The sequence below is a fragment of the Ostrinia furnacalis genome, unplaced genomic scaffold (assembly GCF_004193835.3).
Source record: "Ostrinia furnacalis isolate ACB-3 unplaced genomic scaffold, ASM419383v2 OfSCF0593, whole genome shotgun sequence".
Classification (NCBI taxonomy): domain Eukaryota; kingdom Metazoa; phylum Arthropoda; class Insecta; order Lepidoptera; family Crambidae; genus Ostrinia; species Ostrinia furnacalis.
In genome coordinates, this window is record NW_021130832.1 from 50,150 (window position 1) to 77,377 (window position 27,228).

At 36.1% G+C, this 27,228-nt stretch overlaps 2 protein-coding genes across 2 annotated transcripts; both read right to left on the reverse strand.

The window, feature by feature from the left end:
- Positions 1 to 1,310: 1,310 nt before the first annotated feature.
- Positions 1,311 to 22,040, reverse strand: LOC114366238 (gustatory receptor for sugar taste 64f). The gene is made up of 16 exons (XM_028323041.1): positions 21,952 to 22,040; positions 21,488 to 21,635; positions 20,505 to 20,623; positions 18,902 to 19,081; positions 18,185 to 18,333; positions 17,556 to 17,678; positions 16,687 to 16,841; positions 16,294 to 16,338; positions 14,731 to 14,909; positions 10,983 to 11,131; positions 10,439 to 10,561; positions 9,580 to 9,734; positions 9,187 to 9,231; positions 2,257 to 2,431; positions 1,817 to 1,906; positions 1,311 to 1,448 (listed from the first exon to the last, which is right to left on the reverse strand). The coding sequence occupies exons 1-16, from the start codon at positions 22,001 to 22,003 to the stop codon at positions 1,311 to 1,313; spliced, it is 2,025 nt and encodes a 674-aa protein (XP_028178842.1). The 5' UTR covers positions 22,004 to 22,040.
- A 3,893-nt stretch (positions 22,041 to 25,933) lies between these two features.
- On the reverse strand, positions 25,934 to 26,873 carry LOC114366239 (uncharacterized). Its single transcript, XM_028323042.1, has 2 exons — positions 26,661 to 26,873; positions 25,934 to 26,056 (listed from the first exon to the last, which is right to left on the reverse strand). The coding sequence occupies exons 1-2, from the start codon at positions 26,871 to 26,873 to the stop codon at positions 25,934 to 25,936; spliced, it is 336 nt and encodes a 111-aa protein (XP_028178843.1).
- Between the last annotated feature and the right edge of the window lie 355 nt (positions 26,874 to 27,228).

A 27,228-nucleotide genomic window follows, 5' to 3' on the forward strand; every position in this document is an offset into this window, starting at 1 on the left:
CAACACGATGGTGTACCCTAATGTGAACGCACCCTAGCAACTAAGTAAGCCAAACTCATACTAAAGTTACAAGAATATAAATAGCTAGTTAAACCTCCTCAGAAAGTCAGAACTTATTCTGACACAAGCATTGCGAGACTTTGAAAAAGTATCAACTGTAAGCCAATTTTTTACAATACAGCTAGCAACGCAGCCATTGATAAAATGAGCTTTAAGGATGAAGATATAGAGTCGAAAAAAGCCTGAAGTCGAAGGTTGTGAATGGGCAGCTTCGGCAGTAGCTTTTTTATGGAAAAATAAATAGGTTGTGGTTATTAGGATTCTTCAATTTAATTTATCTCAAACATTAATTTTAGTTCATATCAACTGCCCCGGCGAACTTGGTACCGCCTATATTCATTAGAAATAATGGACAAATCATATAGTGAAGTGATTTTTCAAATCAGCCCAGTTGTTTCGGATTCGGAGTCTATTCGAAACAAAATAATAATCAAAATCTATCCTCTAATATTAATGTAGATAACTTTATCATCATCAGCATCATCATCTCATAGGACGTCCACTGCTGAACAAAGGCCTTCCCCAATACTTTCCATGTTGCCCGGTTGGTAGCTGCCTGCTAAGATAAGTAAGATAAATTTAACTCTCAACATTATTATTTACTTGAAAATTCCGATATGTTTGCCAATGTCACCACTCAGTGGTCACTCAAGTAAAAGTCTTTCTAGTTTCAAACAATGAAATGTTTCAAGCGATTTCAGACTTTATTGTTATCTATTCTATAGTTATTATAGTTATAGATTAGGAATTTAAGTAGGAACTTAAATTCCTAATCCAAAGACAAATAGGACCTAAACCTATTGTTATTCTAAATCTTAGATTTAGTTTCGAATAAGATTTTATGGACTGAATGCACATCCAAATTAATTGAAAGAATTGTCTGAATTTGTAGAGACACAAAGTATATTCACATAGATTTACGAAGAATGTACCTACATAATTTTGTGTATAAGATTAAGTTACTACAATATTTTCTCATACTTTGGAGGAAATAAGAAATATATATTTTACACTTAGGTATTTACAATGAATGAAACTTACAAAAATGTGACGATCTAATTTCGTGGTAATTCACTTAGGTATAGACGACAGCACATGTACCATCGTCTCTACCAACACAAAAAGAAAATAATGTCAATCCATAGCCAGGCTCTCTCTGGTGGCCATAGACCCCACATAAATCTCAATTTGAACTGCTGTGAAGATACGGTTTAAAATCAATGACTTTTTTTGAGACTGTTTGAGGTTATTTATCCTGTAGCGATCGTAGGCATCGCAGTTGATGTCAGGTTGGCTAGAACGCCTGATGTCGAATTGCTGACCGCCGGCGGCGATGGCGTTGTAAACTGAACCATCACTAGCTCGTACGTCACTATTGTGCCAGCTACCTGCAAATAAATATAAACAGTCAATGGTTTGTATTTTAACCAACTTCAAAAAGAATGAGGTTATCCATTTTGGTTGTAATTTTAACTGTCAAATTTTACTCGACACTAGTCAAGGAAGAGTTGGTGTTGTGTAACATAACGTTTTACAGAACATCATGGTTATTGTCTTTAGTCATAGATCTCCTCCAAAATGATCCATTTTACCCAGCATCTTTTCAAAAATCATCAATCGAGCTAAAAGGCGTCTTGATATTTTATGTTTTTCGAGTCCCGGTCTCTACTTGAGAAGTTGCCACAGTGGTAATCGGTTCATTGACATTATGACTAGCCTATATTGAAAAACATGACGTCATGACATAGGTACTTACTGATAAGAGAAGTCCTCTTGTGACGCTGAAGAACTGAAGACCACTCAATGCAACGTTATCGCCATTGACTTGGTCCAAGAATCTTTGGACCTGCAATCAAAAGATTGTTTTTATAAAAAGATTATAAAACTAGCATAATTATTCCTTTCATTTGATTTATCAAGTTTGTTTAAAAGATTTTATCCTAATTACTGACCGTAACGATCGATGTAATAAAGATTTTAGTTGGTTCGATTCCCGGGAGTGGCAAGCGAATTTTCTGAAATCTCTGGATGCAGTTTTCATCTTCTTTTTTTCATTTTAAAAGGAATGTATACTTTGTACAATTTTTTTTATCGACAGTATTAAAAGTACTTTCCCTTGCGCCTTGAGGTGTCATTAAAAAATTCCACCTTGTCTATATTTATTTACTTATAGTTATTGTTATTGTAGGTACTTACCTCAACACAGTACACTGGTGATGGCACCTCATACAACACTGGCGCCGGCACCATAGACGCCGCATTGACTTGAGAGGCTATCAATGAAACGGCTATCGATCTTGAGATGAGATACACCAAAGAGAATAGAAAATACGTAGCCGCTTCATAGCCTCCCAGAAGTTTTACTGATGTCCTAGAAAATAAAGAGTAAATTATAAACTATGCTTAGGATATTTGCCTCTGGACAGCTTCATTTTTCCATTAAGATATGTATTGAGTCATCTTTATGGAATGACTAGCTGTGCCCGCNGCGAGATACAAATCCCTTTGTATTCGTCAAAAAACGGACACCGACAATAGGCGGAGCACAGTTTGACGCTCGTTCGAGGCTCGCAACTCGGTCCACACTCCACGAATTTTGGCTCAGCACATACTTTGCTCGTACTGGAACTTTTACTTTCTCTAGGGCCTAGCTAGGGGGACTGAGTCAGAACAGGTTACTATAAAGACGTAGGTATATTGCAAACATTGAAGTAATATTACTACGTAGTACATTATAACTCAATGGTTGCAAAAAGACCTGACAATATTTTATCGAATATACAGGTGTAGCTTTTACTCGCCAAACTTAAGATCCATGAACCCAAAAGTGACTGTAGTCTCATAAAAATGAACTTGAATTATCTCAGACGATAACGTAACGGGAAGCGTAAAATAAACAGAACCTCCACATGACCGTAATATTTCGTTTTCACTCGAAAACAAATTGTCATATACTTATTTGACTATCTTCTGAGTTGTTTTTGTGAGTTATTTCATTTGAAATAAAGGAGACAGGTAGGAAGTAGATACTAGAGTTGTAAAAACCACTGTTATGGTGTAATAAAAAAATTATACCTACCATCATGGGAGTATCAGTAAGGCCCGGTTTTTTGATTCGTAGTTAAAATAACCAATAGTCAAATTTTGCTACTAATGGTTTAATATAAACAAAATGTTAACTAACAGTTAAAAAATGTACTAAAAGTCAAGCTAACCATTGTTTGAAAAACATTTTTTTCTGATATTTAACCACTTGTCATTTGACATCTGTCAAATTTGACCATTGGGTAATTTAACTACGAATCAAAAAACCGGGCCTAAGTGACTACCTTCTTTTAAATATTTTTGAAATGGTTTCAATAAAATATTGCAAGGCTTGAGTTACTTAAACATATTTTTGTCATGATAGACATGGCTATACTTTAAAAGAAAAGAAAAGTAAACGTTTAAAAAATAATTCTTAACCCTACAACAACAGTCGGAGAGTTTCAAATCGGTAAGTTACGTTCTTTTCTTTTTGGTATTGGAATTACCTGTCTCAAACTGTGGGTAATAAATTACAGAAGACCGAGTGAATCCAGCTGTCTAGTCAAGTGTGCTTTAAAACTGCTTTAAATGCTAAATAGCTCCTGGATTTTATTCAAATATTTAGTTTAGAATGTCGCGTACGGTTAACTTCGATTTACAATGAAATTTACCTATGTAAACGTAAAGTTATTAAAAGATTTTATCAACAAAATATTCATAAAGGTAACGTTTAACGTTAAAAACTTACCTCATACTATTTTAAGCTTCTTTAATGAGACAAAAACTTGACTACAGATAGGTATGCAGGTTTTTGACTCTCCAAACATTAAAATTACGAAAAATATTTTTTTAACCAATTTAAATAAAAGACAATTTTGGATTACCTACCTAGATGATTGATTGATGATTCACTCACCTGATGGAAAATGATTAATCAAGCCGAATGTAGAATTGTTTTGGTAAGTGTAAAAGAACTACTTAAAAGTGTAATTGCAAATCAAATTATGCATTTCAGCATACTAGGATAGCCTCATATTTTTGTATAAGTCGTATTCTTAGATCAAGACCTGTAAAAATACTGAATAGAATCAAATGACTCAGCAGCGATGTGGGATGAAGATAGATGTACAGACGTTGCAAAAAGTTAATGGGAAACTGACACTTTAGTCGGGTTTTTGTTCAGTTTTACGAATTTCGCTGTGAATTTATTTATTTACTTTGTTTTGACATGGGCTTAAATTACTAAGGTATTTGAACTTCAAAGAGTTGTTTCTTCTAACAACTGCCTTCTTTCTCTGTTATCCGAAAGATATTGCATCTTAGGCTTAATTACACCACCTTATTTTAACCGTAAATAGTCACGGTTATGGTTAAAGAACCATAACCGGTGTTTTTTGTATGAGTTTGACAGACTTTTAACGTTTGCTAAAGTTAAAGTAAGATAGTGCAACCCAGTCTTAGCTTTAACCGTTTGCCAATTTCTAATTTTTTATTTTAAAATCGTACGAGACAACTGCATGGGACATTGTTAATTTGTTAACCCGTCATCTGTGCATGAGCAAATAAAGTGGATGTATAATTATATGATTAAACGAACTAGACAAAAACAATGCATGTACAATATTCTCAAATTAGAGGACCTTTAAAAAAGCGCACCAGACGGAATATTGCGCCGCATTTAAGGGGTTAATACAATATTAGCCTCATCAACCGCTGCTTCTAAAAGAAAATGAAATTTTGAGACTTGGAAAAATGTTTTAGAAAGGTGATTACACATTGTAGCTGTCGCTTGTAACATAACGGAGTTTTAATTGTTTGAACACGAACTGAAATTACACATGATTTTGATGTTTTCTTTATTGGTAACAAAATTATGTTGGTCTAATATAAACAAAATATTTTGAATTTCATGAAAGTTTTCATACCTATTTTTTCATTTTTTTATGCATAACAAGGCAGGTATTTGACCACAATCGCACCTGATGTTAAGTGGGATGCAGTCTAGGATGGTACATATCTGCCCTGTAAGTGCCTATTCACTCTCGCCTTGAAGAGGCCCGGATTATAGTTTTCGGGAAAGACAGCAGCAGGCAACGAATTCCAGTCCCTAGCTGTTCGCATTATAAAAGAATCATCGAAACGCTTAGTGCGAGCTGGTGGAATAGTGATACCTAACAAAAGTTTGCATTTTCTTCACGAGTCCTTTCCTTAGTGTAATCGAAGTTCAACGTACTTATTTCAGTGATATGTGTGACATCATTATCTAAAAGAATGCTACTTAAGTGAAGCAGCAAATCGAACGCACAGCGTGGAATAGAGCTCTGTGATTGGTTCGTGTGTCACCCTGTGCGTCCGCCCACTGTGAGACCTCATAGTAATGTTTGTGAATACGGGCGATAATGTACACAATAATGTACCCTAATGTGAACGCACCCTAACAACTAAGCAAGCCAAACTCATACTAAAGTTACAAGAATATAAATAGCTAGTTAAACCTCCTCAGAAAGTCAGAACTTATTCTGACACAAGCATTCCGAGTCTTTGAAAAAGTATCAAATGTAAGCCACTTTTTTACAATACAGCTAGCAACGCAGTGATTGATAAAATGAGCTTTAAGGATGAAGATATAGAGTTGAAAAAAGCTCAAAGTCGAAGGTTGTGAATGGGAGATGAAGGTTTGAAAATGAAGCCAATAATTTATTTTCCCCTGTAGCTTAGTTAGAAAAGCTCCTGCGCGCTCAGCAGGAGACTTGGGTTCAAGTCCTAACCAGTGCAAGTAATTTACAAAATAAAAATTGTAAGTAGATTTTATTGATTTCGATTCGAGCGGTAAGGAGTTAACTGTAGGAGCTTTCAAAGTGTTATAAATGCAGCTTCGGCAGTAGCTTTTTTATGGAAAAATAAACAGATTGTGGTTATTACAATTCTTCAACTTATAATTATCTCAAACATTAATTTAAGTTCATACCGACTGCCCCGGCGAACTTGCCCGGCCCGGTGAAGTGATTTTTCCAATCGGTTCGGTAGTTTCGGAGTCTATTCAAAACAAAATAATAATCAAAATCTTTCCTCTAATATTAGTGTAGATAAGTTTATCATCATCATCATCATCATCATCATCATCATCATCATCATCATCATCATCATCATCATCATCACCATCATCATCATCCCAGCCATAGGACGTCCACTGCTGAACATAGGCCTCCTTGGGGGAGGCTTGCTTTCCATGTTGCCCGGTTGGTAGCGGCCTGCTAAGATAAGTAATATAAGTTTAACTCTCAAAATTAATTACTTACTTGAAAATTCCGATATGTTTGCCAATGTCACCACTCAGTGGTCACTCAAGTAAAAGTCTCTCTAGTTTCAAACAATGGAATGTTTCAAGCAATTTCAGACCTTATTGTTATCTATTCTAATCTACTACTTAAATTCCTAATCCAAAGACAAATAGGACCTAAACCTATTGTTATTCTAAATCTTAGATTTAGTTTCGAATAAGATTTTATGGACTGAATGCACATCCAAATTAATTGAAAGAATTGTCTGAATTTGTAGAGACACAAAGTATATTCACATAGATTTACGAAGAATGTACCTAGGTACATAATTTTGTGTACAAGTTTAAGTTACTCGTACTACAATATTTTCTCGTACTTTGGAGGAAATAAGAAATACTAGTGAGGCAATACTTATTATATTTTACACTTAGTTATTTACAATCAATGAAACTTTCAAAAATGTGACGTAACTAATTTCGTGGTAACTTAGGTAATATAGTCGACAGCACATGTACCATCGTCTCTACCAACACAAAAAGAAAATAATGTCAACCCATAGCCAGGCTCTCTCTGGTGGCCATAGTCCTCACATAAATCTCAATTTGAACTTTATGCTGTGAAGATACGGTTGAAAACCAATGACTTTTTTTGAGACTGTTTGAGGTTATTTATCCTGTAGCGATCGTAGGCATCGCAGTTGATGTCAGGTTGGCCATAATTGATGATGAGTTGCTGACCGCCGGCGGCGATGGCGTCGTAAACTGGACCATCACTAGCTCGTACGTCACTATTGTGCCAGCTACCTGAAAATAAATATAAACAGTCAATGGTTTGTATTTGACCAACTTCAAAAATAAGGTCCTCAATTTTGTTTGTACATATTTAACTGTCAAATTTTACCCGACCCTAGTCAAGGAAGAATTGGTGTTGTGTAACATAACGTTTTACAGAACATTTTATTGCAGTGCCATTTTACCCAGCTTCTTTTCAAAAATTATCATCATCATCATCATTTCAGCCACAGGATGTCCACTGCTGAACATAGGCCTCCCCCAATGACTTCCACATCGCACGGTTGGTAGCGGCCTGCATCCAGCGCCTTCCCGCTACCTTTATCAGGTCATCGGTGCACCTTGTGGGTGGACGTCCCACGCTGCGTTTTCCGGTACGTGGCCTCCATTCCACTAAATTATCACTTGAGCCAAAATGCTATGTTTTCGAGTCTCTACTTGAGAAGTTGCCACAGTGGTAATCGGTTCATTGACATTATGACTAGCCTATATTGAAAAACATGACGTCATGACATAGGTACTTACTGATAAGAGAAGTCCTCTTGTGACGCTGAAGAACTGAAGACCACTCAATGCAACGTTATCGCCGTTGACTTGGTCCAAGAATCTTTGGACCTGCAATCAAAAGATTGTTTTAATAAAATGATATAAAACTAGCCTATGGAGAGTTTTGTAAATAATTTAAGGGGGTCCTGCACAGAATCCTTAAAATTGACATATTTTTAAATCACGAGTGCTCTGCGAATAATGGCTTAAATACATCAAAGGAACTTGTGTAGGGTAGCCCAATCCTTGATCTAGGTCGCCGCCTTTTCGAAATTTTAAATAAATACGTAAAAAATTAATAAACAACATTTAAAATGGAGACGTATGGAAATTTTATTTCTTCGAGAACTTTGTTAATTTAACGTATGAAGCAATAATTCTTATATGGAAATGTTCAAATAAATATTTTGAAGGTCGCCCCCTTTGTCGTTTTTGGTATTAATGCATTGATGTTGAGATTTTTTGATTTTCCAAAAAAAACTTTGCCGTGAAGAAATCAACAGGCGTTTTGCTTTATCGTAGCTGTCAAGTGTCAAATGTGTGTTTGTCAATCCTTTACAGAGTAGTGTAGAGCACAGAGCATGCAAATAGTAGCTCTTTTGTTATGACTTCGATTGTTACGAAACATGTGTTTGGGACATGTACCTATTTTGATATTTATTTTATTGTATTTTATTTTTATTTTATTCTGAAAATGTAATATGAAATAAACTTTTATTATTATTTGAATTATTGTAAATGATTGGCATTTTTATATTGAGTTAGCCAGTGAAAATAGTAAATGTGTGTGTGTTCAAATAAATAAATAAATAAATAAAATCTTGTTTCAGCATACCAATGTTATAATACCTATAAAAACACTTTAAAGTTCCACACTTGAAACATGATTAAAGTGGTTTTGTCAAAAAAGAAAATTAGTATCTGTCGAGTGTGATACTAAAACATAAAACATTTTACTGGTAATGCCTTGAAATGAAGCCGTAAAGTGTCTAGTCTAGCTGAAATAAAGCTGAGAACGATTTTGCATGTCATCACTTTACTACTAAAGTTATGTGTGGCATGTGAACAATTAACGTGAATTTTATTTTCAAAGGCAAATATGAGACACAGCAATTTAGTGTTATTTCAGTGTACATCAGCACATTAGTGAGGTAAGTTGTGTAATCTCTTTAATAATATTTTAATATGCTATGTTGTAACAAAAATAGTTGTGTCCAGTTGTACTAAAGTAATAAAATAATATTTCTAAATATACATAATTTAATAACTCAAAGGTGACTGACTGACTGACTGACATAGTGATCTATCAACGCACAGCCCAAACGACTGGACGGATCGGGCTGAAATTTGGCATGCAGGTAGATGTTATGACGTAGGCATCCGCTAAAAAAGTATTTTACGTTACTCCACCCCTTAGGGGGTAAAACGGGATCCACGCGTACGAAGTCGCGGGCGGCCGCTAGTCTTATAATAAAACTTACGCCTTCGATCGACTGCTACATTCTCCAGTGCCTTTAATTCCGTCCCTGTAAAATAATATGCAAAATTAAATTAACATGAGTTGCACGACGATACTGGATGCGGGCTGTTTACAAAAGAGCCAATCTTGAAATATTCAGATATGACAGAATTGACGATTTGTATGTACTACCAAAGAAATAATTTATTTTATAAATTAGACTTTGAATGTCACGAAGTTATAGCAGACCGCCTAAGGGTTACACAATCCAGACCCGCAAAAAATGCGGGGATCCGAGGCCTACGTTTAGCAGTAGACAATCCCAATATTTTTTCAAGTGATTTGTGTAAGTACCACTTTTTTAGCTTATTGACATACAAGTAAATAAGTAGACTGAAAATAAAACGCTACTTACTCCAAAGTGTTAAACAGTTGCAGGCAGATGAAGAATAGGTTGTTAGCGAAAGATATGAACACGATTCCACTGATAACTTCGTCGACTCGGCGGACCAGCTGTGTGGCGCGGCAGTAGTCTTCGCGAGTCGTCTTCCAGAACACTTCGGGTAAATACTGATGACAAAGACATTAATTAAGGATTAAGGATTCATTATAAATCCCTACACTTCTATCAAATCAAATTAAAACAAAAATATTTTATTCAATTGTGACCACTGGTGGCACTATGAACGTCAATATAGCTACAGTAAAACAAAAAAAAAGCCACCAGTCAACCAAAAAGTATCGGCTATTTTGTTATAAAATGGCAGTAGTGTCATTCAGTGGTAAGAGGGGATCAAACTAGTGCTCTTCGATTCTCGAATCACATGTCAACGCTGTTAGGCTATCGTGTAATGTTATCTATGCAATTTTTTGGTCTTTCTTCTTTCTTTTTCAGCCAAATGACGTCCACTGCTGGACAAAGGCCTCCCCCAAGGTTTTCCACAATGAACGGTCCTGCGCTTCCCGCATCCAGGCTCTTCCCGCGACCTTTACCAGATCGTCGGTCCACCTAGTAGGAGGCCTGCCCACGCTACGTCTTCCAGCCCGTGGTCGCCACTCGAGAACTTTCCTGCCCCAACGGCCATCGTCTCTACGAGCTATGTGCCCCGCCCACTGCCACTTGATTTTAGCAATTCTGCGAGCTATGTCGGTTACTTTGGTTCTCCTGCGGATCTCCTCATTTCTGATTCGATCACGCAGGGAAATTTATTACAAACTCTGTAAAATAACAGATCTCTGTAACTGTCGATTACTTAAAAACTTAAAAGTCATACCTTTCCTTGTGCAGCCAGGAGCTTCCCATTGATATGCTGGAGTCGCGAGGTGAGGTAGTAGCTCATGCATATAACAAATAGGTCGGAGAAGTTCCATATAAAAGTAGCCTGGAAGTGAAGGAACTGAAAAGATGAGCACAGTTTGATCTTATACTTTTTATTCGACTGAACAGTTCTTGAATCAAATATTTTTCAAGGATTATGATGAGCTAAGCCTAACACACAATACATTGCGACACCGCACTGCAAAGTTTTCGCCATATCGCGCAACGTGGCGCTGCGTCACAGATATTTCTATGAGATGACGCAGCGACACCGCTCCGGCTTCGCACCGACGCTGCAACGTATCATGTGCTGTGGCTTTAGAGCCACATCATTTCAGCCATATTACGTCCACAGCTGAACATAGGCCTCCCCCAACGATTTCAATGTTGATCGATTGGTAGCGGCCTGCGTCCAGCGCCTTCCTGCTACCTTTATGATGTCGTCGGTCCACCTTGTGGGTGGACGTTCTCTATATCTGTAAAGGTAATAATGCAAATACCTGAGTAACAGCTCCAAAATAAGGAGAGTAACGCAGTACGTTGAACACCCACGGGTAGGAATGCGTCACGAAACCCTCATAAAATGCTTTGTTTGGGTGACACACCATGGCTCCAGCAAACGCTGATAGCAACGATAAGATGTGTTCCACTGAAATAAAGAAAATATAGTAAACTTTATTAAAATATCGTGTACGTTACTTCAGCTGGAAAGTAGCTCCTAGGATGATATGAGTAGAACGTATAATTAATTAGTTCCCAACATGGTGTAAATGTGCGCCGAATTAGAGATTAGTGCGTGCTGTCGTTTTGGTACAAAACGAATAAAACGATTCCTGCTGGAGCAACGTTGTTCTAGCAGGAAAATTCTAAACGAATGATCGGAAAGAGAAAAACTGTGTACGAGCAGATAGCTTATATTTGTTCTATTATGTGAGCTGAAAATGTGATTTGTGCGTCTTCAGGTTTCGAGATATTGCATTTCCTGCCAGGGTAACGTTTTGCAGAATGCTCTATCTCAATAACCGTTATATGTGCGCCTATAGAATAAACACACACAAGTAGCTCTTGATTTGTGCGTATATGTGAAAGAAACATGTTTATGAAAATATTTATAAATATCAAGTAATCGAGCTTTCTTCAAAATCCGAAAAAATCGTGTAGCGCCTGAATAAAAAAACATACAAGCTCACTGAAAACTGTATTCGATCCTTCTTAATACGTTTTAAAACCATAAAAAGTTACAAAAACGCACATTCATGGGTCATTGAATAATATCACTAAAAGTAAATACGACGGTGCTATAATTTTGACGTCAAAATACAAGGAATCAGCTACACCAAGATGAGCGGATGTCAACCTTATAATTAGAGCGTTTATTGAACAAATATAAAATATAATATTCAGCTTGAAATGTATCGCTTAAAAAAAGATATGCACAAAAATATCAAATTGTAAATAACGGTTGATTACCCGACCAAATTTGAATGCATACAAAAAAGCGACGGATTCATACACATCGATGACCTTCCACATTGAGTGTATTAAACTTAAGCTGTTGTTAGTACAGTCGTGTTCAAATGAATGGAAAACCCTTATTCTTAAGAATCTCTTATCAATTTATCTTAAAAAGTATTTAATCATGACGTTAAATCACAGATCAATATCGTTCGAAAGACAAGACACTACTGGACAAAGGCTTCCCTCAAGGATTTCCACAAACACCAGTCCTGCGACATTCGCATCCAGCTACCTTCCGCGACCTTCACCAGATCGTCGGTCCACCTAGTGGGAGGCCTGCCCCCGCCACGTCTTCCTGTTCGTGGTCGCCACTTTTTGGTGGAACTTTCCTGCCTCAGCGGCCATAAATTGCTAAAAATGTTTTATAGACATGAAAGAAAAGTGATTTGTGTTGTGACAAACTAAATTTTATGCGGGTGAAGCAGTGGGCAGAAGCTAGTATTAATTTAATACACATATTTCACGTCAAGACTTAATTGTAAATTATAATATAGGCGCACTTACACATTACTCATGCCAGAGATAAGAAAAAAAAGTTTGTCATTAAAATTTATTTTTTACTTGTTATTTTGCAATTCAGTGTACTTCGTTACAACAAAGAAGAACGGTCATTTGTGACCCAGGCCCGACAGAAACGAGACATACCTCAGTTTTTTTGTCATGTCCTAATTAGTTAAATTATATATTTTTTATATTCGAAATCTATGTATAACACCAAAATATTACCCTTTGTTTTTGTTCAGGCGTTATACAAAAACTAATACAAAATGCCTATTTATCACCAAAATTGGTAAATGTGTGTACCTAAGAATTTTTGGATTTTGTAACTTCTCGTTTCCACCCTGTATAATCCGGCTGTATCTCCAGGTCACCTAGATACATTCCATAGCAGCTGTAATAGACATTTAGGTACATACATTTACCAATTTTGGTGATAAATAGGCATTTTGTATTCGTTTTTGTATAACGCCTGAACAAAAACAAAGGGTAATATTTTGGTGTTATACATAGATTTCGAATATAAAAAATATATAATTTAACTAATTAAGACATGACAAAAAAACTGAGGTATGTCTCGTTTCTGTCGGGTCTGGGTTTTTTTTGTATGGGGCGTGACCGTTCTTCTTTCTACCGGTTAGTGAGTATAGTTAAGAAGGTCATCGATATGTATGAATCCGTCGCTTTTTTGTATGCATTCGAATTTGGTCGGGTAACCAGCCGTTATTTACAATTTGATATTTTTGTGTATATCTTTTTTTAAGCGATACATTTCAAGCTGAATATTATATTTTATATTTGTTCAATAAACGCTCTAATTATACGGTTGACATCCATTCATCTTGGTGTAGCTGATTCCTTGTATTTTGTCGTCAAAATTATAGCACCGTAGTATTTACTTTTAGTGATATTATTCAATGACCCATGAATGTGCGTTTTTGAAACTTTTTATGGTTATAATACGTATTAAGAAGGATCGAATACAGTTTCCAGTGAGCTTGTATGTTTTGTTATTCAGGCGCTACACGATTTTTTTCGGATTTTGAAGAAAGCTCGATTACTTGATATTTATAAATATTTTCATAAACATGTTTCTTTCACATATACGCACAAATCAAAAGCTACCCGTGTGTGTTTATTCTATAGGCGCAAATATAACGGTTATTGAGATAGAGCATTCTGCAAAACGTTACCCTGGCAGGAAATGCAATATCTCGAAAACCTGAAGACGCATAAATCACATTTTCAGCTCACATAATAGAACAAAATAAATATAAGCTATCTGCTCGTACACAGTTTTTTTCTTTCCGATCATTCGTTTAGAATTTTCCTGCTAGAACAACGTTACTCCAGCAGGAATCGTTTTTTTCGTTTTGTACCAAAACGACAGCACGCACTAATCTCTAATTCGGCGCACATTTACACCATGTTGGGAACTAATTATACGTTCTACTCATATCACTCTAGGAGCTACAAACAAACAAACAAACAAACAAACAAACAAACAAACAAACAAACAAACAAACTCTTCAGCTTTATAATATTAGTATAGATGATTGCTAGCTATGCTAGGATGCGCACCATGACGAAATCTTATCAATGATTTTAGACGAAAAATGTATGGGCTTATCGTTTAAAATCAATAAAATGCTTCGAATTAAGTTAATCGTGGCGCTCCTCCTAGGCTTACTGGCCGTTTAGTCGACGATTTAGTCTGTATTTGAGGGTTATTTTGTGACAGTGGTTCTAGAAATGCTGATTTGTATTTTAAGGTTGCATAAACTTTGCTCTAAAACGAGATTACCTAATAAGAATCATGACATAATGTGCATTAAAGTTTAGACTTAACTTTAATAACGTGCTTAAAGTTAATGTATATCATTACAAAACACCTACTCGTAGTTTCAACGCCTATTAAGATTTCATGGTTTTCCTTCCATTTGATTTATCAAGTTTGTTTAAAAGATTTTATCCTAATACTACTGACCCTAACGATCGACGTAATAAAGATTTTAGTTGGTTCGATTCCCGGGTGTGGCAAGCGAATTTTCTGAAATCTCTGGATGCAGTTTTCATCTTCTTTTTTTCATTTAAAAAGGAATGTATACTTTGTACAATTTTTTTTATCGACAGTATTAAAAGTACTTTCCCTTGCGCCTTGAGGTGTCATTAAAAAATTCCACCTTGTCTATATTTAAGTTTATTACTTATAGTTATTGTTATTGTAGGTACTTACCTCAACACAGTACACTGGTGATGGCACCTCATACAACACTGGCGCCGGCACCATAGACGCCGCATTGACTTGAGAGGCTATCAATGAAACAGCTATCGATCTTGAGATGAGATACACCAAAGAGAATAGAAAATACGTAGCCGCTTCATAGCCTCCCAGAAGTTTTACTGATGTCCTAGAATAATAGAGTACCTAAATTATAAACTATGCCTCTGGACAGCTTAATTTAGATATTTTTCCATAAAATATGTCTTGAATCATTATCCGCGCTGGGATGCGCGCCATGACAAAATCTTATCGTCGATTTTAGACGGCTTATCGTGTAAAATCAATAAAATGCCTCGACAAAAGCTTATCATGGCGCTCAAACTTTTTTTACGTCGGGAAATGCTTTGCGCATATCCACTGGTCTATGGGGACGGCCAGTGAGTTATGTGGGACTCTCCCCGCCTGCTTACTAAAGGCGGAGCCTACCCAGTACCCACTAAAACCCTATGGTGTCCATCAGAGCCCAAAGAAACGGAGCCGCGAGTTATCATTAGCTTTACAGGACGTGGACGTATTTCAGGATTTTTCTTCATTTTTTAAGCTTGTGTTACGAGTGGGCTCACTACAATAGTAGAGCGGCGTTGGGATTCGAACCCGCGTTCCTCGGATCTCGAGTCGGCCATTCCGACCCCTTCACCGTTCGGCTATCGTGGCTATGTACATATGTATCGTGGCTCGTATTTTATTATGTGACATTGGTTTTCGAAAATGCTGTTTGTATTTTAAGGTTGCATAAACTTTGCTCTAAAACGAGATTACCTAATAAGAATCATGACAAATGTGCATTAAAGTTTAGACTTAACTTTAATAACGTACTTAAAGTAAATGTGTATTACAAANATTACAAAACACCTACTCGTAGTTTCAACGCCTATACCTATAAAAACACTTTAAAGTTCCACACTTGAAATATGATTAAAGTGGTTTTGTCAAAAAAGAAAATTAGTATCTGTCGAGTGTGATACTAAAACATAAAACATTTTACTGGTAATGCCTTGAAATGAAGCCGTAAAGTGTCTAGTCTAGCTGAAATAAAGCTGAGAACGATTTTGCATGTCATCACTTTACTACTAAAGTTATGTGTGGCATGTGAACAATTAACGTGAATTTTATTTTCAAAGGCAAATATGAGACACAGCAATTTAGTGTTATTTCAGTGTACATCAGCACATTAAAGTGAGGTAAGTTGTGTAATCTCTTTAATAATATTTTAATATGCTATGTTGTAACAAAAATAGTTGTGTCCAGTTGTACTAAAGTAATAAAATAATATTTCTAAATATACATAATTTAATAACTCAAAGGTGACTGACTGACTGACTGACATAGTGATCTATCAACGCACAGCCCAAACGACTGGACGGATCGGGCTGAAATTTGGCATGCAGGTAGATGTTATGACGTAGGCATCCGCTAAAAAAGTATTTTACGTTACTCCACCCCTTAGGGGGTAAAACGGGATCCACGCGTACGAAGTCGCGGGCGGCCGCTAGTCTTATAATAAAACTTACGCCTTCGATCGACTGCTACATTCTCCAGTGCCTTTAATTCCGTCCCTGTAAAATAATATGCAAAATTAAATTAACATGAGTTGCACGACGATACTGGATGCGGGCTGTTTACAAAAGAGCCAAACTTGAAATATTCAGATATGACAGAATTGACGATTTGTATGTACTACCAAAGAAATAATTTATTTTATAAATTAGACTTTGAATGTCACGAAGTTATAGCAGACCGCCTAAGGGTTACCCAATCCAGACCCGAAAAAAATGCGGGGATCCGAGGCCTACGTTTAGCAGTAGACAATCCCAATATTTTTTTAAGTGATTTGTGTAAGTACCACTCTTTTAGCTTACTGACATACAAGTAAATAAGTAGACTGAAAATAAAACGTTACTTACTCCAAAGTGTTAAACAGTTGCAGGCAGATGAAGAATAGGTTGTTAGCGAAAGATATGAACACGATTCCACTGATAACTTCGTCGACTCGGCGGACCAGCTGTGTGGCGCGGCAGTAGTCTTCGCGAGTCGTCTTCCAGAACACTTCGGGCAAATACTGATGAAAAAGATATTCATTAATGATTAATTATAAATCCCTACACTTCTATCAAATCAAATCAAATCAAAATATATATAACTCAAAGGTCTGACTGACGGACTGACTGACTGACTGACTCCACCCCTAAAGGGATACAACGGGATCCACGTGTACGAAGTCGCGGGCGTCCGATAGTAAAAAATATTTTATTCAATTTTGAACACTGGTGGCACTATGAACGTCAAATACAGTAAAATAAAAAAGCCACCAGTCAACCAGAAAGTAACGGCCATTTTGTTATAAATAGGCAGTACCTAGTGTCACTCATTCAGTGGTATAGATGAACTACACTGAAATGTCCCACCGACGACATTGACAGAAGGGCGCCACCATCTTCGTTCAACTACATGGTTTCCACCGTGGCAAAAGTCGGAACCAGCGATCCGCTATTGACGGTAGCCCCTGTCAGTGTCAAATAAAGGACAGTTCAGTGTAGTTCTTCTCAGTCAGGAGGGGATCAAACTAGTGCTCTTCGAATCTCGAATCGATAGTCACATGTCGACGCCGTTGGGCTATCGTCGACTTCTTTTGTGAATACAGTTAATCCATCTACTGACTATTCAGACACCAAGTTTTGGTAATTATTTACTAACTCTGTCTGTTTATTTGTACGTTATGATTCAGCTTCAGATGTTTGTAGCTGAAGATTACTTAAAAACTTAAAAGTCATACCTTTCCTTGTGCAGCCAGGAGCTTCCCATTGATATGCTGGAGTCGCGAGGTGAGGTAGTAGCTCATGCATATAACAAATAGGTCGGAGAAGTTCCAAATAAAAGTAGCCTGGAAGTGAAGGAACTGAAAAGATGAGCACAGTTTGATTTTATACCTTTTACACGACTGAACAGTTCATGAATCAAATACTTTTCAAGGAGTATTATATGAGTTAAATTAAATAAATAAAGCACACAATGCGTTGCGGCGGCGCACTATTGTTTTTTACCATATCGCGCAACGTGGCGCTGTGTCACAGATATTTCTATGTGACGACGCAGTGACACGCTCCGGCTTCGGACTGACGCTGCAACGTATCGTGCTGTGGCTCTAAGGCTGTTATATAATTATCTGCTCTATCATATATAGATCTTGAAACAAGACAATTAGGCACAAAATTGAATTCATCGTCATCATCATCATTTCAGCCATAGGACGTCCTCTGCTGAACATAGGCCTCCCCCAACGATTTCCATGTTGATGGATTGGTAGCGGCCTGCGTCCAGCGCCTTCCTGCTACCTTTATGATGTCGTCGGTCCACCTTGCGAGAGGACGTTCTCTATGACTGTAAAGTAAATAATTTAATTACCTGAGTAATAGCTCCAAAAGGAGGAGAGTAAGGCAATACGTTGAACACCCACGGGTAGGAATGCGTCACGAAACCCTCATAAAATGCTTTGTTTGGGTGACACACCATGGCTCCAGCAAACGCTGATAGCAACGATAAGATGTGTTCCACTAAAATAAAGATAATATAGTAAAACTTTGTTAAAATATCAACGCTCTAGACCAAATTTAAGAAGACTTTGGTACTTAGTCAAATGCGTATATTTTAAAGATAAAGTAAATCGCTATAGCTTTGCTAAGCTGTAATTTACATTATTTCGTGCGTTCGTTTCAGCCAAATGACGTGCACTGCTGGACAAAGGCCTCCCCCAAGGTTTTCCACAATGAACCTTCCCGCATCCAGGCTCTTCCCGCGACCTTTACCAGATCGTCGGTCCACCTAGTAGGAAGCCTGCCCACGCTATATTACATTATTTACTTGCATATTTTATTTTGAGTCCGAAATAAAAAATGAACACAAAAATAATTTCAAAAATTTCATAAAAATATGATGAAGAAAAATACACATAGCTTAATTAAAGAAATTAGTTATGATGAGTCATGAGACAAAATAAATGAAATAAAAACGATATTTGCACTAAAATGTATTCGATAAAATTAACACAGAAACCTCTAGCTTAAAGAAAATTATACAAGCAGTCATAAAATTGCAAAAATACGAAAAAAAACCTATACTTACGTAAAGCCAACATTAGTACTACAGTACAAGTGATGTTACACTTCTTTGTTAACACCGGGTCGAAGTTCGGATCTATATCCTCGTTCTTAGCGATGTGTTTGACCAGACCAGGCCAGGATATGGCCACGTGGAAGAACATTATCATTGTGATGCAGGTGGTCCCGTAGAATATTACTGGAGCTGAAAAAAAAGCAGAAATTGTATTGCAAATAAAGACTGAAATGCGGTATTGAGAAGTATAAAATGTCCAAAACTCAGACAGTTGTAAGCTCAGATCATAGAATGGATCCCTTCTATGATCTGAGGTTGTAAGAGACAGAAACGGGATGCTTCTAGATCTATAAAAGGTGCCTAGTCTACCAACTAATAACTTACATCGTTTATAATAGAGACTGATAATACAATAGATAGTTAAAATAGTATCTAATACAACTACATTTAAGAGGTCATAGTTTACAGTGTGCCCGGCGAACCAGGCAGCCATGATGTCACATCGACGCACTAATATGGACAAGGCGAACGCGAGGAAATGTGCGGGTAAGTAGGATCCATGACGTAAATAAACGAGCATATTTTGCGAAGTGATTTGAAGTTATTGTAAATCCTGTTTAAAATGAACTAACAACAGCTAAAACATCTTTCCTTTGAAGCACAACGACAGACGGTTCAAATAACCTTTTAAAACGTCTCTAGCATTCCTGTATCGAACATTTTAAATTGGCTAAACTTAAAACGCTTTCTTTCGAAACCACTACGAAAACGAACAAATAATCCATTACACCGACAATATCTGGTTACACAACAAAATTGAAACTCCTAAGGCTGGGTTGCACCATCTTACTTTAACTTTGACAAACGTCAAAAATGTGTCAAAATCCATACAAAAAGCACCGGTTATCGTCAAAGTTACGGTCAAAGTTGGGTGGTGCAACCCAGCCTAAGTATTGCCAAGAATTCTTTTAAAAGCTGAACGAAATCTTTGTTTTATTAATTGCGCTTTATTTTCAATTTCAAGGAAAAATTTCACAAGCAGGCTTGACGCTGTAGAACAAAGCATTCTTTTTTAGGTAAATTGGGAAATTTTTAATTAATAATTTAATTGGTGTTAACATTTAATTAATGGCGTCGACTTTTGGTAGTAATATTTATTTTAAATCACGTACCTACCTATCTATCGATTTAGTTGGTCGAATTGTTTTTAATAGCTTGGATTATTTTTAGCTTAAGAGTCACTAAGTACATTTCTTGCTCATAGCAATCTGATATATTGTGATTGAATCCCTTAATCAAGCTTTAAAATTACAAAAAAAGGATGAAACATTTCTTGTCAAAAATCATTTTCTACTGATGGCCTACCATTGATTAAGTCGTGAATTAAGTAAATAACGATTGATTGATGATTGTCCTTAGAGGCTATCGGTGTATCTTGGGGCCATCGTTAAACCAATAATGACGTCAACTGCTTGATAAAGACCTCCCCCAAGGTTCCACAACAACTTTAATAGATCGTCTGTCCAACGAGTAGTTGTAGCCATAATTTAAGACTACTAATGTTGGATGAATTGGAAATATTAATTGATGTTATTTAATAAGGTCCACATACCATTCCCATTGAGTGTAGTAGTTGTATGAGCTACTTTATGGATGCACATCACCGTCATGAAGAATTGTCCAAATAGCGTCAGAAAAGCGTACAAACACCTCCATGACGTGTAGACAAATCTGAAACGTATTGCAAAACCATAAGATATACTTTTAAAAATAAATGAGCTTGAACCTTACAATACAAACATACCAAATGTGCGCCTTCCATTTTTTTTTTCACTCTCGAAAAACAAATGAAACAAAGCCGACGTGGGAAGTGAAAATATTGAGTTACAGTGACAAAACTGATTATGCAAAAATAGGCTTTCCGCAAATTTCGGCGTCCCAATAATAAAAAACGACAGTGAGAAATTACTTTCATTTTATTCTCATACTTTTGTTTATTCTTTTAAGCAATCACCTTCAGACCCCCAAGAAAACGCGTTTATCTATTGTCTAATATTATTGAAAAATAAGAATTTGTACCAAATTAGGTTAAATTATCACCAACCAACGTAAGTTTGGCGCAACGTGAGCGCGATGTGACGTAATAAAATTCGACGATAATGACGTCACACTGGTCCAAGCTACTACTCGTAGACACAAGCACACAGGCATTGAATAAAATGGGACGTAGCCGTAGTCGTGTCATAGTACCTCCATAGTTTTGTCGTAGTACCTCCGGTAGTCGTGTCGTAGTAACTCTGTAGTCTTGTCGTAGCTACCACCGTAGTCATGTCGTAGAACTGCCGTAGAAGTGTCATAGCACAAATTTTATGGTCATAGTACCTCCGTTAGTCGTATCGTAGTACTATCTCCGTTGTCATGTCGTAGTACCTTTGTAACTGTGTCGTAGTACCGTCGTAGTCATGTCGTAGCTACCTCCGTAGTCCCATCGTAGAAATTCATTGTAGCGCGTAGTACCGCCATAGTTACTGTAGTATCGCCCTAGTTGAGTCTAGTAACGACGTAGTTGCATCGTAGTCACGACCCTGAGCTTACCTTACATTTGAGGTGTCATTGCTGAAGATACCAGTCACAGGCATCAGTGAGAACAGTTGCCCTATTATCAGTGTTATTCGTAGGGACCTCTGAAACGTTGCCTGTTTTCTGACAGGCTGAAACTTTGACACGACGTGTACTTTGTTTTCTGTAAAGATAAACATTAATTTCGTTCATTTTCTTAAATGCTAAATACTATAGATTTGTATCGTTACTCAATTCCAACCGATAACTAAAACAAATTTACAAAATTAAGTTGACATAACTACCTATTGTAATAATAATTGTATTCAGCATAATCTTTCAACAGTATCAGTAACAACAGATACCAATTAAAGTTATAAATAACTGCTTTAAAATTCAGATCCATAGTAGATACATTAAACAAAAGCTTGTGATTACGTCACTTCGTTATTGATGACGTATTAATGTTGTCAAATTTATCCAAAATACATGTGACTTACTTTTAATGGGTATCCAGAAGCCGAAATTCCGTTTCAATTGTTTCTGACCCATATTCTTTCGTTTGTAAAAAACGCAATCCTCCGTTACAACGACCATTTGAACTTGTTTGCCGATAACTGAATGTCGCTTATTTGTTTACGTGTCTGCAATTAGGGTTCAATCTGAAAATAATTCGTGACAAAAAATAAAAATAACAAAAATTAAACACATAATACACCTACCTACTGAGCAACTTTTTATAAAACGCATTGTTTTGCAATTGAATCGCTTGCTTGTTTGCTCAATAGGCTTTTTTAGAAAAAGTAAAAAGCTAAGGAGCTTTTAAACGTAGTTTAAACCAGCATATAGGTACAGGTAGATTAAGTATGTTGCATATCTAAATTTCTTGTATGAAAACCATAATATCAAACACAAAAATATTATGAGGTTTGCTAAACTTTGAGTAAATCATTAATTCATGCACCAAAATCTCCCCCTTTGAAATCATCTTTTTTGAAGACAGACATTTTCGTCAAATCCAGCTAACCGGTTTACTTGAGTCTTTCCAGACCTGACCATAAACAAAAAAAGTACCTCCTCTTTTTGATGTCAGTTAAAAATGTACGGAACTCTTAACCTCAACACTTCCATTATAGTTTTACTCGGATTCCGTGTACGTAGATAACTAATTCCCAATAATCATAGGGGTTATAGTGAAAACGGTGTTTACTTCCCCATTTACTACTCCACTGAGTTATTTTTTATGCAGCTAATGACGTTATGTTTTGTTTACTCCGGGTTTAGCCCTTTAACTGATTTTGAACTTTATGTTATTTCACGAAAGTTCAAAATATGGTGGCATTAAATCTGCCACAAAATGGACCTCCGAAGTAAAAGGTTAAAATTGATACCTACGACAGTTTTTATTAATGATCTTGTTTACATTGTAATTGTTGTGATTGGAGCTGTTTTCGTTGGAAAGCAAGTGTAATTAGAATTTAATTTTTTTTACGATACGGAAACACTCAAAGTTACAAATAACATTTATTTTAATAGTTTAACCACAAGTAAAGTGTGTTTCATCATGTCACAAGACGTCCACTGCTGAACATAGGCCTTCTCCAATGATTTCCAGATTGGGCTTTTGGTGGCGGCCCGCATCCAGCACTGTCTTGAAACCAATACCTTCCTGCAACTTTTGTGAGGTCATCTGTCCACCTCGTGGGTGGACGTGCCATTTTGTCACAAATTGTACTACTAGCTTCTGTCCACGGTTGTGCCCGCTGTAATTTCAATTGTTTGAAAAATCTTTATGTTCACAAATCACTTAAATTTGTTTAAGTGTCTTAAACGTCAGTTATTGACGTAATTTCATAACTAAACCGGTACTTCTACTAACTAGTTTGATTGAAATATTATTAAGCTAACTTAAAGAATGATTTTTTAATATCACAGACTACGTTTATCACTGTAAATGGACATATTAACGTAGGTCCAACCAATTTAAAACAAATGAAGAATCATTAATAAACGCTCGCATCGCGTGATCGAACTTATTGCTTTTCGTAGTTGATTTAATAGTTGATTTAATTTATATATCTGACAAATATTCTGTCAGTAAATAGTTATTTATTATATTTATTTGAAGCAGTGACTTTTATTTTTATTAAATGACATCATACTTTGTGATCGGACAGCAAAAACTTTAATAAAATTGGTTTCATGTTAACAAAAATATTACATGAATTTTACTTTTAATGATGTGCATTTTCATATTATTGTGATGTTGTTCAAAAATATTGTATTATTACTTGACGTGGCTAGTTTAAGATTTTAATTCATTTAAGGACTTGACTATTTTGTAAGATATAAATATTTCGTGGGTTCCAGTCCCGCTTTTGGCAGTTCGATTTTTTCAAGTTGTTTATTTTAAATTTATTTTGTAACATTTTACGAAGCTTCAGTGTTCTTACTTATGGTGTCACGACCCTTAATTTTTTCAGTATTTCCATGGTGCTAAGTTCAAAAATAAATAACAAAAGATAATTAAAAAGTATTTTTTTTTAATTTCATTTTGTAACCCAATGTTATTTAAAAAGAAATCCCTCGGAATTCTAAAGGTCTAAAGTAAGATTGGCGGAAAAATACGAGTGGTATAAATAAGGTAATTTGGCAAATAATTTTATTCTTATGACATTATTTATAATCCAATCCCCAGCCCCTCTTCAGTGTCGATAGTCAGCCATCTTACTTCACGATTCAATTTGTCTAAAGCTTGTTGTTTATTTTAAATTTATTTTGTAACATTTTACGAAGCTTCAGTGTTCTTACTTATGGTGTCACGACCCTTAATTTTTTCAGTATTTCCATGGTGCTAAGTTCAAAAATAAATAACAAAAGATAATTAAAAAGTATTTTTTTTTTAATTTCATTTTGTAACCCAATGTTATTTAAAAAGAAATCCCTCGGAATAGTTTCCGTGCTCCTTCGCACAAGCGTGAGCTTACGACTTAATATCGTTGTTTTAATGCACAATGCGGAACGTGGGATATACAATCAATATAATTACACTTTTATTTTATTTTATTTACCCACTGTTCCTGTAGAGCACTGAAAATAACTAACCTTTTACGAAGACCCGAAAAATAAAGCAGCACCTGCTACAAAATTACAAATTTATAAAATGAATTTTGAACTTTAACTCTTTTTCGTAAAGTTTAAATTTATGGTAGGTTTTGACAGCACTACATTGTATGAACTCATACTATGAGTATAATTGTTTGTAGCAAAAGCACACTCGTTACAATCAGGTACAGTTGACAGAACTTCAGAGTACATTTTTATTGAAAAATAGTACCTATTGTCAACTAAATAAGATGTCACAGTGTTTGGTTTGATGTGCCGTTGTCTATATTTTATTCAAGCGCAATAAGGTTTAAATTCCAATAAAAATGTGTGTAAACTTTAGCACATGACTACATGATTTCGCGGTGTTTACTTCAAATAATATCCATGACAGTATTACTCAAAATTTTCACCTAAGCCCATATTATTTACTGAAGCCAAAGTATTAAGTTTATGCAAAGATACGGCAAGATTGCACAAACTTGCTGTATTGAGTCAATATTTGCCACCAACCGGGTTGACGCTGATTACAAGATAAATTACTTCGAAGAGCAAATTTCCCAAAGAGTAATCAGGGGATATTTCAATTTCGGTGATACAGGGTTGTCAAGAAGTTTATCTAATACTTAATTAGATTTAGCTAAAGAAGCGATTAAATCTGGCTTCCATCTAATCATAAAAGTTATTTATATTCCTAACAAAATAATATTGACAACCGAAACTTACTAAGGTAATCTATTGTTATAGATCGTGCCATTCACGAAGACGCGCCCCACTAATTTTTGGTCGAGGAGAGCGCGGGGTGCGGGAAGTTTGACCCGAGCAATCCGAGCGTCATTATTGTAAAGCCTGGTCCGTGAGCACGTAGAATCCCGTTCAATGACCCCAAGCTACCCATCCTTATCGCTCGCGCGTAATTATATTGCTGTCGCGACTGTGCGACACGCGCCCGTGAGTGTGCGAGCGCGACAGCAACATAATTACGTGCGAGCGACAAGCCAAGGATGGGCAGCTTGGGGTCATTGGACAGGATTCTACGTGCTCACGGACCAGGCTTTAGTGTACTCATGAATAATTTAACGTATACCGATAACGCTCAAACATTAGCGGAAGAATGGTGGGGCGCATCTTCGTGGATAGCACGATCTATAGCTAATGTGACTTATACGTGTAGTAAGGATTATTTTTGAAGATAGAGTAATATTAGCACTCTAAAAAGCTCTTATAGCAATGTAGAAAGAAAAGCATTCATATTCTAAAGACAATGTGACCAAAGAAAGATCAACTTGTTCTAGACGTCTAAAGTAAGATTGGCGGAAAAATACGAGTGGTATAAATAAGGTAATTTGGCAAATAATTTTATTCTTATGACATTATTTATAATCCAATCCCCAGCCCCTCTTCAGTGTCGATAGTCAGCCATCTTACTTCACGATTCAATTTGTCTAAAGCTTCTTTATTCTCAGCTAGCTTCAGCTCACGTATTAGGTTTTCTGTCATCTGGAAGATAAAAACGATTCACTTATTAGAACAGATTTTAAATTAATAGGTTTAAAATATTCTCATACTAGCTTTCCGCCCGCGGCTTCGCCCGCGTGGAATTTTGTCTGTCACAGAAAAACTTTATCACGCGCGTCCCTGTTTCAAAAACTGGGATTAAAACTATACTATGTCCTTTCCCGGGACTCAAACTATCTCTATGCCAAATTTCATCAGAATCGGTTCAGTGGTTTAGGCGTGAAAGTAAGACAGACAGACAGACAGAGTTGCTTTCACATTTATAATATAGGTAGTAAGTATAGATTTGAATTGCATTTGCTTTTCATTTAATAATTATTCTATGAAAGATGTACGATAAATGCTAGTAGCTAGTTTACTTATTATACGCCTACCTATTCGTTTTTGTCCTAAAGACTTTCTAGTTTCAGAAAGACAGACATATTCAGGAATTTAGACTCTGTGATTTGAAAAAGAAATCTATATTTGAACCTCATCTCATCATATAGCCCGCAATCTATATTTTATCAAACTTAATGATACAATGACCACTTAAATGTTCCCTGTTTCAAAATCAAATAAATCTCAGTGTGTATATTGCACTTACTTCAAATCTCTTATCTTCTCTGATGTCCTTAGTTTTTCTATAATGTAAATCATCTTCATCTCCATAAAATCTTCTTAAATCACTTCTGCTTAATCTGTGCAGGGGTATAGTATCTCTTTTCCTTAAGTTCCCCACTACAACTCCAGAAGAATCATAACCTATTGATTCTATAAAAGGTATCAGGAACTGGATCAGAATCAACAAGTGCAACATTTTGCATTTTGTTTATATTTCCTTGAAATTCGCATTTAAAATGGTGTTATACAGGTTGATGTTTTTTTTTTAAAGATTGACATTATAAGTTTTAAGATAAATTGGTAAGTGTTATAATAGATAGATTTCTAGGTAAGCTTGTAAATTTTCCGTTTACTTGTTTAGGGTTCCGTAGTCCTGACAAGCCCCTCATAGTTTCGTCATGTCCGTCTGTCCGTCCGAAGTTTTGCTTGGCCAATTTTTTTAGTGTCTCTTTCACACTCACCACGTAAACAGAAGTTGTATAAAGTGACCAAGTATCATTACAACTCTACCACATTTAAAGATGTAAATCAAATACATTATTCGCACACTC

Bases quoted from the DNA above. Each gene is read 5' to 3' on its own strand.
- LOC114366238 (XM_028323041.1), bottom strand. From the start codon at position 22,003: ATGGGTCAGAAACAATTGAAACGGAATTTCGGCTTCTGGATACCCATT. The intron at 16,339-16,686 runs GTAAGTAACGTT...ATTATTTTACAG, and splicing joins CAACTGTTTAACACTTTGGA to GGACGGAATTAAAGGCACTG. The intron at 10,562-10,982 runs GTATTTGCATTA...TCATCTTTTCAG, and splicing joins ATTTTGGAGCTGTTACTCAG to TTCCTTCACTTCCAGGCTAC.
- LOC114366239 (XM_028323042.1), bottom strand. From the start codon at position 26,873: ATGTTGCACTTGTTGATTCTGATCCAGTTCCTGATACCTTTTATAGAA. The intron at 26,057-26,660 runs GTAAGTGCAATA...TTTATCTTCCAG, and splicing joins GAGAAGATAAGAGATTTGAA to ATGACAGAAAACCTAATACG.